At 34.1% G+C, this 14,840-nt stretch overlaps 1 protein-coding gene across 1 annotated transcript in view; it reads right to left on the reverse strand.

Annotated features, from left to right (window-relative positions):
• Nucleotides 1-2,341: 2,341 nt before the first annotated feature.
• Nucleotides 2,342-14,840, reverse strand: part of LOC111502832 (trophoblast glycoprotein) — a 44,310-nt gene continuing 31,811 nt past the window's right edge. Inside the window, exon 4 of the mRNA XM_023156998.2 lies at nt 2,342-7,784. Coding sequence (XP_023012766.2) covers nt 7,282-7,784 — 503 coding nt within the window. The 3' untranslated portion in view covers nt 2,342-7,281. The remainder of the gene's footprint in view (nt 7,785-14,840) is intronic.

A 14,840-nucleotide genomic window follows, 5' to 3' on the forward strand; every position in this document is an offset into this window, starting at 1 on the left:
TTGAGTTGTTTGAAAACTTCATAAAAGTTCAATTTCTCCCAAGTAAGAGAACAGTCCTGAACAGTCCACAAATTTTGAAGTGACAATTTTACAAAATTCCCAACTTTTCGCTGTTTTCTCGACTTGGAAAAGTTGGGAAATTTCGGGCCGTGAAAATAGAAAAAATAATAGTAGAAAACAATAAGCACAATATTATTCAAGTGTTGTTTCCTTTCATTTGTATTGAATATTCCTACACATGGTGGATATGGTGGAAGGACAAGGACCTTGGTTCAAACTAGAATAATTTCCAGTATTATTTTTATAATTACCGAAATTTATTTTTGTTTGTGCATACCCTAACGGGCATATAAGCATTCAGCCAATCTTTGGATAGCTAAGTAATAAAATTAATATATTATAGTAGTAACTAATCCCTTGGCTTCCATTTTTTCGAAAGTTGGGAAATTTTGCTGGTGGGGTTGGGAAAATTTGGATTTCCTCCCCCCCTGGTTTTTCTTTTCGCTACGGCCCTGGGTGGTGCATTTCCCAGAAAATCGACAAATTGTTCAGCTAGTAGATTTGCTTTTTCTATGGCTGTTGTTGCAACTGAACCATCTGCTTGTGTTAGTGATGGAATTGTGGATTTGAGTTTTGATTAACAGCTTTACCTACTGACCTAGACCCGTTAGGATTGACAAGCAGTGTGTCCCTAATTTTCTGATTGTGAAGTTCTTTACTTTCATTCATCCTAAATTTACAGCTATTGCGAGCATTAATAAACCTAGTTCCGTGTTTTTCGGTCTTTGTTGAATCAAGATTCACCGTTAGAAATTCTCTAAGGGCTACGCCAAACACCTGGATGGCAAGAAGATTTATGGACTTCTGGCAGAATCTTCCAGGATTGGCTCGCTCCAGGGCGTTTATTCACCCTTCGAAGCTTGGTACCATACAGTTGTTGGACTTCAGTAGGAATGAACTACGATGTCTAACAGGCCTTCTTACAGGTCACTATCATTTGAATCATCATATGCAGAGACTCGGACTGTCGGAAGACAGTGTGTGTCGCCTTTGTTTGTAAAATGATGAAACAGCAGAGCACATGCTTTGTGCCTGCCCCGCTGGAGGCGGGTCAGATTTTTAGAGTTTGGCAGAGCCATACTCTCACCATCTGACCTGAAAGACCACTCAACATACAAACTAATCGGCTTCGTTAAGTAGCTGGGTTTTTTGGTCGAGTGTGAATATGTGTGAGCTACAATAAACCCTTGCGGGTCGAATAGACCCACTCACTTTTGACCTAACCTTAGTCCGCTGCTTATCGCAAAAGCCTCAGCTTCGTAACCTTGTTAATCGTTGATATTTGAAAATTTGAGCCATTCAATATTGTGGACATCGAAGTCACCGAATATGGAAATTTCGGCACTGGGATGATTGATTTGCAGAAAATGAATGGTGTTTGCAAGTGAAGAGATCATCATATTTTTTTTCATTTGTTGAGAGTATTTGAAGAAAAGGATCAGATGATGTGGTCTCTCATCTCTTACATTTCATATTTAATGAAATGGACAAATAGTGTCAGGTTCCTAAAATTTTTGTGACTTATCTGGAGGTCAAAACAAAAATCCCAATATCTTCAGAACATTGCACTACATAGTTCACTGTTGCCATCACAATTAGAAATTCAAATGTTGATTAAAACTATTTTTACTTCATTTTCTTTAACACATAGGAAAACTATAATTATATACTTGACTTGAGCACAGTGTGGACATTGCTCCCGATTTAATTTTCAAGATTCACCTCAGATTATTTAATTTTTAATCAGTTGAAGTTACCTATGAATGATTATTTGCCAGAGAACGAATACCATATGTCTTATAACTTAAATAAAAATTGATTTCTTATCTTCAAGTCCGAGTTTTTTTCAGCCAATTATCTCAGAACAATAAACAAAGGACATTCACCATTATTGCAGTGGACCCTCTCTATATGCTAATTTGGCAGAAAACAGTTTGGAGAAAAAATCGAAAATTGAATATTTTTTCGAATATTTGTGTTATGAATCATTTTGCTTACTTATCTAACAAGAAACGATCACATAATTGTCTCTTCATTCTATAATTATAGTGGAAGAACAGTTTAGCAGTTATTGAACTTCGCCTTTTACTATAATTTGTTATATGTAGTTAGAACTTAATACTGTTAATTTTTTCGTGGTTGTAGTAATAAAGACGTTTATTATTATTAAAGCCCTGTGGATCAGTTGAAATAATTACTCCAATTTTAGATGTGACTACAATAAATCATCAGCGCACCTATAAGGAAAAAAGTACTTAGGTCTCATATAAAAACAAGGAAAATCATTAAAAAATGTATGTACAAAAATATATACAAAATATTAAAAGTTTGTTCTTTGTTCCACTCAGTTTTTCATTCATTACTAACAAATAAGAAGCACCTTACGTTACATTATCTTAAAATATATAAGTAGGTAAATATAAACAATACTTGTGGTTGGTATGTTAACTACATTACTGTATAAATATGAAATGTGTATTGTTCGCTCAAAATAAAGATATATCTTGATAGTTATTCACCATACTCATATTCAAGGTTCTGTTATTTCACTGAAATAATTTTTTGACAAAATTTTCAAAAAAATGTTAAATTCCGACTATCTGTTTGCTCGCAAACGTACCAACCACAACTAAATGTCGTTCAGTTATATCTGGGAGAGTGTTTTTATGAATTTATTTTGAAATAACTAGTCTCTGAAAGAAATTCGACATTGGAAAGAATCTAAATACTGGCAATTATACAAAGTGGCAATGGATAAATTACAAAATTTTGACATTTCTTTAAATGTTTCGTTTCCAACACGAAACTTCAATAAACGAAAATGAATATTGCCTGTTTTTCATTCGTTTCTGAAAAAATGTAAATACGTTGTATAGCTACTAATTTATGACAGAATTAGATTCAGCGTAGGAGGACAATCCTAGAAGTGATAAAAATACCCTACTAAAAAACTGAATTGACGGTAGTTCACCGATGAACGTATTATAACCTAATGAGACACAGAAAACTCACCCATACGAAAGGCAACTCTCAAAAGTTCAAACTTGAACAAGTTGAAAATCAACGAGTTCTCATGTAGTAGATAGCTATAAGAAGAAAACAAAACTATTTTAGTAATATATTCCTTGCCTTTCATTAATCGAGTACATTTTTAAAAAGAATTCGTAGCATCTCCATCGTTAGGCCAAATCATCTAAAAAAACAATTCGTTCAGGCCAGTCTCAACTCCCTACACTGTAGGTTAATGGACTGACACCTATCAGAAAACAACTACTCCCCTGACTAATACCACGAAGGGCGTTGGATTGAAGCCGACAGCTGTCAGTGTGGGATTATTAACTGAAGTTATTCCTGCACATCCTGTTGGCGATACAACTGCCGCAATAGATTTTCAATTATTGGAACACACTTGCAGACCGGTTTCGGGCTGTTTGGCCACTCGTCAGTGCAAGGTTGTGTCTATCATCAATATAAAGTCGATGATTTGCGATAATTGAAAATCGAATTCCTTCAGAAATAATTCCTCGAACTAGGCGGAAGCGGACAACAAACAGGTTTGTCATCGCTCCATCTGCCTGTAAACGAGGTAACCAACCGCATATCCAAAATTTGCTCAATTCCTCGTATATAGTCTTTTTAAAATCTGTTTAAAGTATGTTTTTCCGTGCTATCGCACCCCTACGAGCGACAACTCTCAAAAGTCGAAACTTGTGCGAGCTAAGGATTAACAAGGTCTTACCTTTCAACGTGTGATTCCTAACACGGGTTGGACGATAACAAGTGAAAATCGATCGTTCAGACTAGGGCTTGAACCACCGATCAACACGGCAGTCAATTCGAGTGAGTGAACAAAGCACCCACGTCGAACCGCCTGGCTACCGACCGCTAGAGTGGGACTATTCGTAGGAACAATTCGTTCAGGCCTGAACGAATTGTTTCTTTAGATAATTTGATTTATAGCCAGTCTTCAAGTATGTCATCTGACTGACTATATGTGAAAGAAATCTATCATTAGGTACTTAAAAAGCATTTAAGGAATATCTTTGTCAAATCTATAACTATTTGACATTATATGAAACGAAGATAACTAAGTGTATTGATGATAAAATCAAGCTATCATTTTTTTCAGAGACTTTACAGATGAGTAAATTAAGTAACAGAAATTACCGAAATGAATCCGTATGTAAGATTAGGTTATTCAATATACGTAATGGAACATCGAAAAGTGTCCAACTCAATTCATTCCAAAATGTGCAGTTTTTAATAAACGCCAAATTAGGAGCATTTTGACTTCAAGAAGATACCTTCTGATGATTATTATAAATGTCAAAAACCTATTATGGTAAAAATAAGGTGAACATTTTCTTGAGAGACACTCGTTATATTTTAATTCACCCAAAACTTGCATTTGATCACAAATTACCTTGAAATGTGTCAGGACATGAACCACGATGATAAAAAATGTTGAAACAGAAAATTTTTTGTTGGCAACGAACACCTGAACAGGGTGGACTTGAGAATTATTGATTTTTTCAATGCACTCCAAATTAATTTACTAATTGAACCGTAGGAATGAGAGACACTGTATTCAATATTAGGCATAAAACTCACTATAAAATTTATTACTCATTCACTATTTCCCTATTCCCATATTTACATTTTTAACGTTCTCCATTTTATCTTTCACCTTGTATATAAGAAACATATGTTGGAAGAAATGCTGCAAATATTTTCACCCTGACTGTCGCGGGTTCCACCTGATTGATTTTTGTTTCAAATATTTCTATACAAACTATGTGATTAGTTTAAATTGAAAGGAGTATATTTTTTAGAGCGGTTGAATTTTTGGGAAAGAAAGGTTTTGGCTTTCTACTTCTGCATCTTAATACAAAAAAATGTGGGAATTTCAAAAAAATAATTCTATACAAAGAGGTATTGATCATGCAAAGATTTGCATAGATTTTTTTTTAATTGGATTAATTCCTTTCTTTCTTTATAAGATTGTCACATTTTTTTGTATCAATATGAGATTGATATTTTGTTCATATTCTTTTTCTCACTAAAATTTACCCTAAACTTGTAAGGCACATCGTGCCTTACAAGGGGCACTGTCCGAAGACTGTATAACCTTTTGCTAAAAAAGGAACATCTACGAAACACAATTTTGCTTACAATTGATCACGCCATTACCATGAGAAGTCGATTATCAAAACTCTGGAGGTCGTGGGTTGAAATTCAAAACGTGACAGATACTTGTTTTCCCAACATTTTTTTAATCTATTTTGAATTTTTTGATACTACGCTTTATGATCAACGGTAATTTCAGTACACATTCTGCTCCTGAGGTGATGCAAGAAAATAGTAATTATACATATACATAATGCACTATAAAAAAACTTTCATTATTGTTATTATTTCTCAAATTCATTCTTCACGAAAGTTGCATTGTCATATTTCTCAACATTGTAACAAAAACTCAATCCAAGATACCGACCCTTAATTTTTAAATATCAAAAATTTTGACTACGAAATTTTGGGTATAGATACAAAATATAGGTACTCAAATTTGAGAGAAATCTTCACTGGATGAAGATTCCACTTATTTCGTTCATGTTATATTTACTTCATTGTGCAATATATTCGAGTTAGATATGGAGTGTCAACAGGTAAGAAATCTCAGTGTCGACAGCTTCCGGTTGCAAATATGAGTATATATTAATCAACAAGTTCAAAAACATGAAAAATAGAGATAAAGGTCCTAAAAATATGAGCGATAGCTCATTCGATACGTTATCACCTCTAGAAAAATTTTCTTGAAGGATTTTGCAGGATGTGTAGATGAAAAATTGCAATTGTTATTAACAAAATAACAATGGTTATAAAAAAATGGTATTTAGTTTTACGTTAATAACTCAAAAAATATTAATATTTAAGCAATTTTGAAAAAAGCTCGTTGAAGAGGAGGAAATTTCCGATAAAAAAGTTCCAACTTCATGATTATTTTCGATATTTTGAAAATTAAGCGTACTTTACTCATGAATGAAATTAAATTTACGTCTTTCGCATATAATGATGATCATGAAATTTGACTGTAGCTTTTTTGTAGGGAAATTTGGCGACTATTTAGTGGAAAAACACGAGAAACCTATCAACCCTGTGAATTTTTTCTACCTCATTAATGAACCAAATATGAAATACTCATGAAATGATTCAATGAAACAAAAAATGTCCATATATTTGATTGTTTCGTTACCACTACTGTCCTCCTGGTTCATGCTCTGATATGGAACATTACAATTTTTAGATTTTATAATTATTCATTAAATTTTTTTTTCCTTATTAATTCATTGAGGTTTTGGAAAATTGGGCTAAAAAGCAATCAAGTCGTTGGAAAATTAGATTATTATATTAAAAAATCTCACTAAATTCAAAACATATATCAGTAAAACCGTTTGTTTTTTATTTTATTATATGAAATGACAAACTCGTTCAATTAAATTTCGACATAACGAATTAGGAAAAAAGTTATAACATAACTTTCACTAAATGAAATATTCACTTTAGTAAAAAGTATTGACGTAAAAATCTCCCACATTCATTGCCTATTATTAAACCTGCGAGGTCCATCAACATTCTCTACTTTTTAATAGGATAATTGTGTCCAAACATTCCAAGTTTTCAAAGCTATTATCTTCATATGATGGAATATAATATACAATTGTTAAAAAATCTCACGGTTTGTCAAAACTAGTAGGAAGAGACTCGAGTATTATATCTCTCTGTCTCACACACACACAGTCTCCTTATGCGCATCTTTAGGAGGGTCCTAAGCCGAGACTTTGAAAGTCGCTTCCTAGATTTGACAAGCTGTACATGATTTTCTATGTACTCAAAATAGAAAGCTTCTGACTCAATTCCGATATTCTAGTTAATTCGAACAATTTTCTCTGATATCTAACGACAATATAAGCGATATTATTACAAAAGTACATCAGAATTTTTTCAAACATATACCAGTTGGTTTTTCATCTTGGTCGGTTTTCCAACATGAGTAAAAGAGAAGGTATGGTAGCGTATTTTGTAACACATCTATTTCACTAAGCTAACTGAGACCTAATTCAATTGAATTGACTAAGTCATCGTGTGTTGAAACGAACTGATTTGTCTGATTCTGAAGCTTTTTTTTTACCATGGCAGCATAAGTATTTTGATTCTTGACCATCACACATCTTGAGATTCGATTTTATTATATTGGACTTTCCTAGTCACCGATTCCAATAATGGTCTCCATTTCGACTTAACGCTGTCTTTCTTCAAGTACACGTAGGCGCACAAAAGCGCTAAAAGAATGAGAACTAGAACTACCAAGAGTACCGTTAACGCTTTGGAAATCTTGGCATGCTTAGACTCTGCCAAGTTCTTCAAATTCATGATATATTTTTTTCCATACTTAGCTTGGTGGCACTCGAGACTATCCAAATGTCGCACGCTTACATTGGTTTTGTGCAACCAAGCGTATAAATTTTTGATGGCACTGTCACACCGAAATGGGTTGTTGCCAATTTCTAATATCAGACTATTTGATCGGTAAGGTTGAGCTAGCTTGTCGAAACTGTCCAAGTCTTGCTGTGAGAATTTGGTAATATTGTTGCCTTCCAGGTCCAGGAAGCGCAGCTTAGGCAGGCAGGTTATGTTGAAATTTAAGCTGGGAATATTGTTGTCACCTAAACAAGAACAAAAAACTATCAACTTTAGCAGTGTGCAATTTCGAAAAGTGTGATATCAGTATTCATATGATTTCTCACAGGAAAAATGTATATGGTAAAATCCAAATATTATTATGAAAAATGAGAAATAAAATTCCTATGTTTTTATACCACTTTTATCTGTAACTAACATTACTGTATGATCGTCGTACAATGACATTTTCAAACGAATAAAATAAACTGAAGTAATTAACAATGTACACCTTGTATACCTATATACAACTACAGTAGGTAATAGCAGACGATCCTTAATTTACCTGTGACAATATAGGTTAGTAGATGCTTTTGTTTGTGTGAATAATTTAGTTTCCAACCCTTGCCTGCATGGTTTGAAAACGTCGAATCATTTTTATCTAGACTGGAGGATCTTTCATGTTTACCATACCGTTTTAAGAAATTTCGGCCACATTGTCCAACATAAACATTACTACACCCGGACACGTAAGCTTATAAACTCCAGATTTCTCTTAATATAAACACATAAATAAGGTAACCCCATAAGACCGGTAGTTTCGTAAAAAACAATCCGGTAAGAGAGCTAGGAATAGGGCTTGACAAGTTAGTAGTGTAACAAAGAGACTTCTGGCGCAAAATCCCATGTATTTTCTTATGGAGCTAAACTTTTTGCAATTTTTGGTTCAAACAGGAGTGGGGGTAACCTATCAGCGTCATCGAAATCGACGCAGGATGGAACGAGTATCGTAGCGATTCAAGCATGGAACTCCGCCCCTCGGCCCTCTTGGTACTCCACCTAACCTATCGGCCCCCTTGGTACTCCACCTAACCTATCAGCTCCCTCGGTCCCCTTCAGTCACGTGATTTTAAATAAAAAAAGTTTATAGTTATGGGATTCGAACCTGGGTCGTCCGCGCCGTAGACATTGTCCTTAGCCTCTACACCATCGTAAGATATTGAAGTTAACTTCGAATGTTGGGTATTTATAGCGTTAGTTTTGTCGGGACCGAAATTGACTCATTCATTATACTTGACAGCATTTTTATTTTTGATTTCCGTAGAATGTAATCGTCATTATCATATTGAAGATAGGAAAATATACTTAGATTTGGGAAATAATTAATATTTCATGTAAAGATGTGTATGTGTGTGTAAGAGCGAGAGGCGCGTGTGACGTAATCGATGTAAAGAGAGATGGAGATTGAGGTTTTACCGGTTGCTAGTGCAAGCAGGTGTTGCCAGTTGTACAATAAATCAATGTTTATGGAGTAATGTAGCGTTGCCGGTTTGAAAATTAAGTTATAGAACACACAGAGTCATCTATGAGTCACTAGCTGAACTATCTATTGGTTGAAGAAGGACACTGTAAACACTAGACTCATAAGACTATACTTAGATTTGGGAAATAATTAATATTTCATGTAAAGATGTGCATGTGTGTGTGTAAGAGCGAGAGGCGCGTGTGACGTAATCGATGCACAAATTTACGTGGCTTTGCGTATATTGAGAGATTCATTTGAATAATTTATCGTACAGAATTGTTTCATGTCCTGTTATCAGTAACCGCACAAAAATAAGCGCTCGATTCATCGATACAATAGTATATGGAAACAAGAAAAGTTATAGAATACACAGAGTCATCTATGAGTCACTAGCTGAACTATCTATTGGTTGAAGAAGGACACTGTAAACACTAGACTCATAAGACTGCATCTGTCAAATGTTAATACATGCCAGCATGTCAGGTTCGGCGTTGCCAGTTGTACAATAAATCATTGTTTATGGGGCAATGTAGCGTTGCCGGTTTTGGAATTGATCGTGAACTACTCAACGAAAATTGGAAGCGCGAAAGTGATATATTAATAATAATGAATCAGATTTAAGAAAAAACATTACAGATTAATGAGGCTGTATCGTTTCAAAGTGTGATCCCTCAGTATTACAAGGTATCTCAAAATACATCATTGAAAACAAACATGGCGACGAAGTGTACAGGGTGCGTCAAAATACATCATTCAAGAAAGAACATAACAGTTCCACGAGGCTGTAAGTTTTCAACGTGCGATCTCTCAATGTTTATAAGGTATCTCAAAATACACCATTGAAAAACGAATATGACGTTGAAGTGTACAGGGTGCGTCAAAATATATCATTTAAGGAAAAAAACATGTCGATTTGAAATATGATATTAATGTGTATACAGGGCGTTTCAAAATACATCATTTAAAAAAAACATGTCGATTCAACAGAAGTCTAGCGTTCCAACATGTCGGAAGTCTCGTATCTTTGTTAACCAAGTTAGCATCATCAGGAGAAAGAAGAGATCCAAAAGTGTCGAGAGGTTGAGCTTAGTGGACTCAACGTGAGGGCGCGAATGGGGGAGCGAAGTATTCGACAAGGACATTTCAAAATACGTGGTTTTCCGTGCGTTTTCGATCGTTTTTCGTGCGTTTACGATCGTTTTTCGTGCGTTTACGATCGTTTTTCGTGCGTTTTCGATCGTTTTTCGTGCGTTTTCGACCGTTTTCCGTGCGTTCATTCGTTATCGTTTCATCGTTATTGTCGTAACGGTTTTTCGTGTTTCAATATGACAGTCATTTATCATTTAACGCGTTTCGCTAACCAAGTTAGCATCATCAGGAAATGATTAACCTCCATGCTTTGTCATATGAAGATTCATTTTGCGAATTTTCAGACTCTTGAACGGAACCTTGTGGAACACCCAACCTAACTTCTGTTACAGAGTAGTGTCGGTCAGCCAATCAGAATGGAGAAATCAAATATCGCTCGATTGATTGTGCTAGATGAAATTGAACTGGAGAATGAGGGTCGAATAATAATAATAATAGTGATAAAACATTAAAAGCTTGAAAGTGACGTAGTCAGCGTGATAGGTGGTGGCGTGTGTGATAATGAATGAGTTATTACGAAGAATAATAGCGCAACTGTCAGAAGGGCACTGAGTTGTATATTTACTAATAATGATCGGATCGTCGCATACGGCATGTCAAATGAAAGGATAAGAAATGATTCGTCGACAGAGAAAAAACAAATATGGCGTAATGAATATAATATCCAACGCCTAATGTGAAATAACACAGGAAGAATTGCAAATTCAACAAAAATCACTGAAAAAACTTGTAATTAAAAATTGTTGGGTTATGAACAACTATAAGTTTATTCCAATTGCAGAAGCTTGATTCAAAACGCAGAATTTATTGACAAAAAAATTAAAAAAATCATTGGATACTGAAACATATGATATATTTGGATTCCTTAGGGTGAGAAGGTTTCGAATCCATCAAAAAACGACCACTTCCGGTTTCCACTTCCGGTCCTCCGATTTCGATGATTTCAACATCAATGGATTCGTTTAGATGTCATGAAACATAATTAATCATTTGTCGAAGCCAAAAGGGCCTTATAACCTATTTTCATTATACTAGCAGCAACGTACCGATGTGGGTACTCATTTCAAATGATTTCATTTGTAGATTATGAAAAGTATAATATCGAGCATCTAATGTGAAATAGCATAGAAAGAATTGCACATTTAAAGAAAATCATTAAACATATTTGAAATTAAAAGTTGTTGGGTTATGAACAACTACGAGTGTAATGTAATTGCAAAAGTTTTATTCAAAACACATAATTTGTTGACAAAAAAATCAAATAATCATCGTATACTGAAACATATGGTATTTTTCGATTCCTTAGGGTGAGAAGGTTTCGAATCCGTCAAAAACAGGTCACTTCCGGTTTTCACTTCCGGTCGTCCGATTCCGATGATTTTGACATCAATGGATTCCTTTAGATGTCAAAAAACATAGTTAATCATTTTACGAAGCCAAAAGGACCTCATAACCTATTTTCGCTATACTAGTCGCAACAGGTCGATGTGGGTACTCAATTCAAATGATTTAATGTGTAGACAATGAAAAATATAATATCGAGCGCCTAATGTGGAACAGCATAGGAAGAATTGCAAAGAGAATCATTGAAAAAACTTCCGATCGCCACGTACATCATGTCAAATGAAAGAAGAAAAATTGCAGAATTCATCTATAAAGAAAAAATAAATATGGTGCAACATGTCAGAAGGGCACTAACCCACATCTTCATTAATGATAACTGAATCTCAACGTGCAGCAAATCAAATGAAAGGAAAACGAATGCAGAATTCATCAACAGAGAAAAAAAAACCGAGACGATGCCAAGAGGGCACAAAGTTGTATCTTCACTAATAATAGTCGCATCATCACATGTAGCACTTCAAATAAAATGGGGAAAAAAAGCAGAATTCATGTGTTTGTTGCGCTATTCAAATCCAAGGTGACATGGATCAATGTCAACGCTGAATATGCATATAACAAAGACTCTTTGATTTTCTTTTGTTTCATTTCAGAATATGTCATCACTAATTTTTATATTCAAACCCAAAGTGACATTGATCACTGTCAATGTCGAATCTACATCCGGAGATATGCAGTTCTCAAAGCGACGAAACAAAGGCTCTTTGTTTCATTTTAAAATATGTCATCACTTATTTTACTATAAATACGTCATGCATGGCGAAATGAGTTAGTTGCATCCGTTGAAAGTGATACCAGTGACAAGTGCACCGATTCTATTTGAAAGTAAGTGTTTTAGGTTTGACTTTTTCCTCAGATGAATTTATTCAAATGTAATTTAATTGAAAATTGGTGAGAATTGTTGAATCATTTGATTTCCAAAATTTTTTCGATATATATATGTTGGATGATTTCAGTCAAATGTTTTACATATCGTGGTTTGTTTGAGATAGTATTCGCATATATTGTGAATCAAAACATAAAGCTTTCATTTTTTATTTTTCACAGATGGATTTACAAAAGTTGAATGTAAGTTCGATCGTGAAGAGAAAGCCAAGTATCAAAGTAGCAGATTTGCCTGTGGAGATGCCGCAGGAGGATATTCACTGCCAAAATCGTGGAAGGAAAATTTGGTGAGGCGGTCTTGTTAGATTTGGGAGATAAAGTATCATTTCTGCCCCACCGAGTGACGGAGGCGTATCGTCCTCACTTAGAAGAATTTTCATTAGGAAAATACGCTATTGTGTTCAAAGGGTTAATGGACATTGGGAAACCGAATCTTGTCGTTTCATTCGAGATTGTACAGAATTAAGGTTAGTATTGTTTCCAATTTTTTCTTTGTTTTATAGGCAATATACAGTATACAATATTTTTCATTCGGGTCAAAAATTCTCACTCACAGATATGATCCGCATAAAGTAGTGTTTCATACAATATATTTCCTTCACTTAGTACGTGCAGAATATGTGTTTTAAATACTTTATTTTGGATGACACTTGATTTTTTATTTTCATTATAAGTGTAGCAATTACTTCATGAAAGACATTACCCTCTCTGTTGCCAAAAAAATTTTTTTTTGTGTATGTTTTTATTGAAAAATCGAATTTATTTCAGTGTATTTTTTTACTGAAAAATCGAATTTATTTCAGGATAATACATCAACGTGTGCAGTATCAGTCAGAGTCATCTCAACAACATTCAAAACCGTCATAGCAACCTTTGCAGAACGAGTTTGAAATCTCAGCAGTTTCCATTTTTGTCAGTCTATAGTTGCACATTATGAGGCTAGAATTTGTCGATATTCAGTGATTTGTTGGACAAACTGCACCTATTCAATATATATACAACCGTAGTGAATTTGGAAGACTTTGAAGATTCATCGTGGTGTGTTCCAAAATTCAAGAAAAACACGCCGTTCTGTATGGGTCATTCCAAAGGAAATTTGTTCAGCTGCAGTCTCAATAACGTTGATATTTTATATAAATGGCTTTATAATATACTACCAAAATAAATAAAATACATATCACACACATCTTTTTTTGAAAATGAAAATTTATCTTATACAGGGAAAGTTATCAAAAATATGCAGTAACAAAAAATTATACACCAGATTTTATAGAGATGAAGAAACATCATATTGAAAGATACTAGGTTGACAAAAACAGGACATTTTAGAAATAAAGAAAATAAGTTTGTCTGTCATTTTAAATTCTGATTCGTTGGGTCGATATAACAAAAAGTGGCATTTTATATCTTGAATTTTATTCAGGACATTATCATAGATGATTGACATTTGACATCAAATTTCAAGTGTGATATTTGGAAATTCATTTCGTATTGTAGTTTTTTCGAAATTCCCATTCAAAATAGCATCCTTTGATATAGATACCGGACGAGTCTATTATGTGTAGATAACCTGAGTTTCAATTGTTCGGAGTTCTGAGTTCTTGTACATATAAACATAACAAAGTAACGATACAGACAAATATGCAAAATCGTCATAAAATAATTCAAATCCATTCAAGTGAATTCATGAATTGAAAGATATTTTAACCTCAACTTCGATATTCTGAAACAAAAACACACAGTATTCACAATTCCATCTTTCGTTATTCCAAGTTCATAGTCATCAAAATTGATACGATTATAATATATATAGGAATATAAAACTATCTTCAAATACAGTTGCATGAATGCACATCAAGCATTTTGTCGTAGTAAGGTGACCGGGGCAAAGTTACAACTTCAGCATAATATGAATGTTTATAAATATTAGGAAAGATCAAGATCATCAACAGGTATTGAGAAATTCATTCGGTATCCAAAGCTTTCGGAATACAATGCAAATAATTTTCTTTATGACTATTCGTTCGATATTAAATATTATTACCTCAAAATATATCGAAATCATAACACGTTTGCGATTCATTTTTTCAGTTACACTTGAAAAGTGAGTTTCAGTTTGCAGAAATAATAGCCCACACATGTTGGAAATTTTGCCATAGTGTGGTGAAAATCGTATTGAAAATTCTACGAAATATAAGCGCATACATACAGAGTGAATCAATATTTGAAATACGTCGTTTGGAACCCCCATAACCCTTCTCTATCGAATTTTGGCAGAAATAATGCTGAGTCGTATTGTAGAGTTAACGTTCGAAATTGGGGAAAGTGAAGTATTCACTTGCGTGCGACGGTTATGCGTGCG

The sequence above is a fragment of the Leptinotarsa decemlineata genome, unplaced genomic scaffold, assembly GCF_025532065.1.
Source record: "Leptinotarsa decemlineata unplaced genomic scaffold, Ldec_3_MD MMD2_tig00026328_RagTag_RagTag, whole genome shotgun sequence".
Classification (NCBI taxonomy): domain Eukaryota; kingdom Metazoa; phylum Arthropoda; class Insecta; order Coleoptera; family Chrysomelidae; genus Leptinotarsa; species Leptinotarsa decemlineata.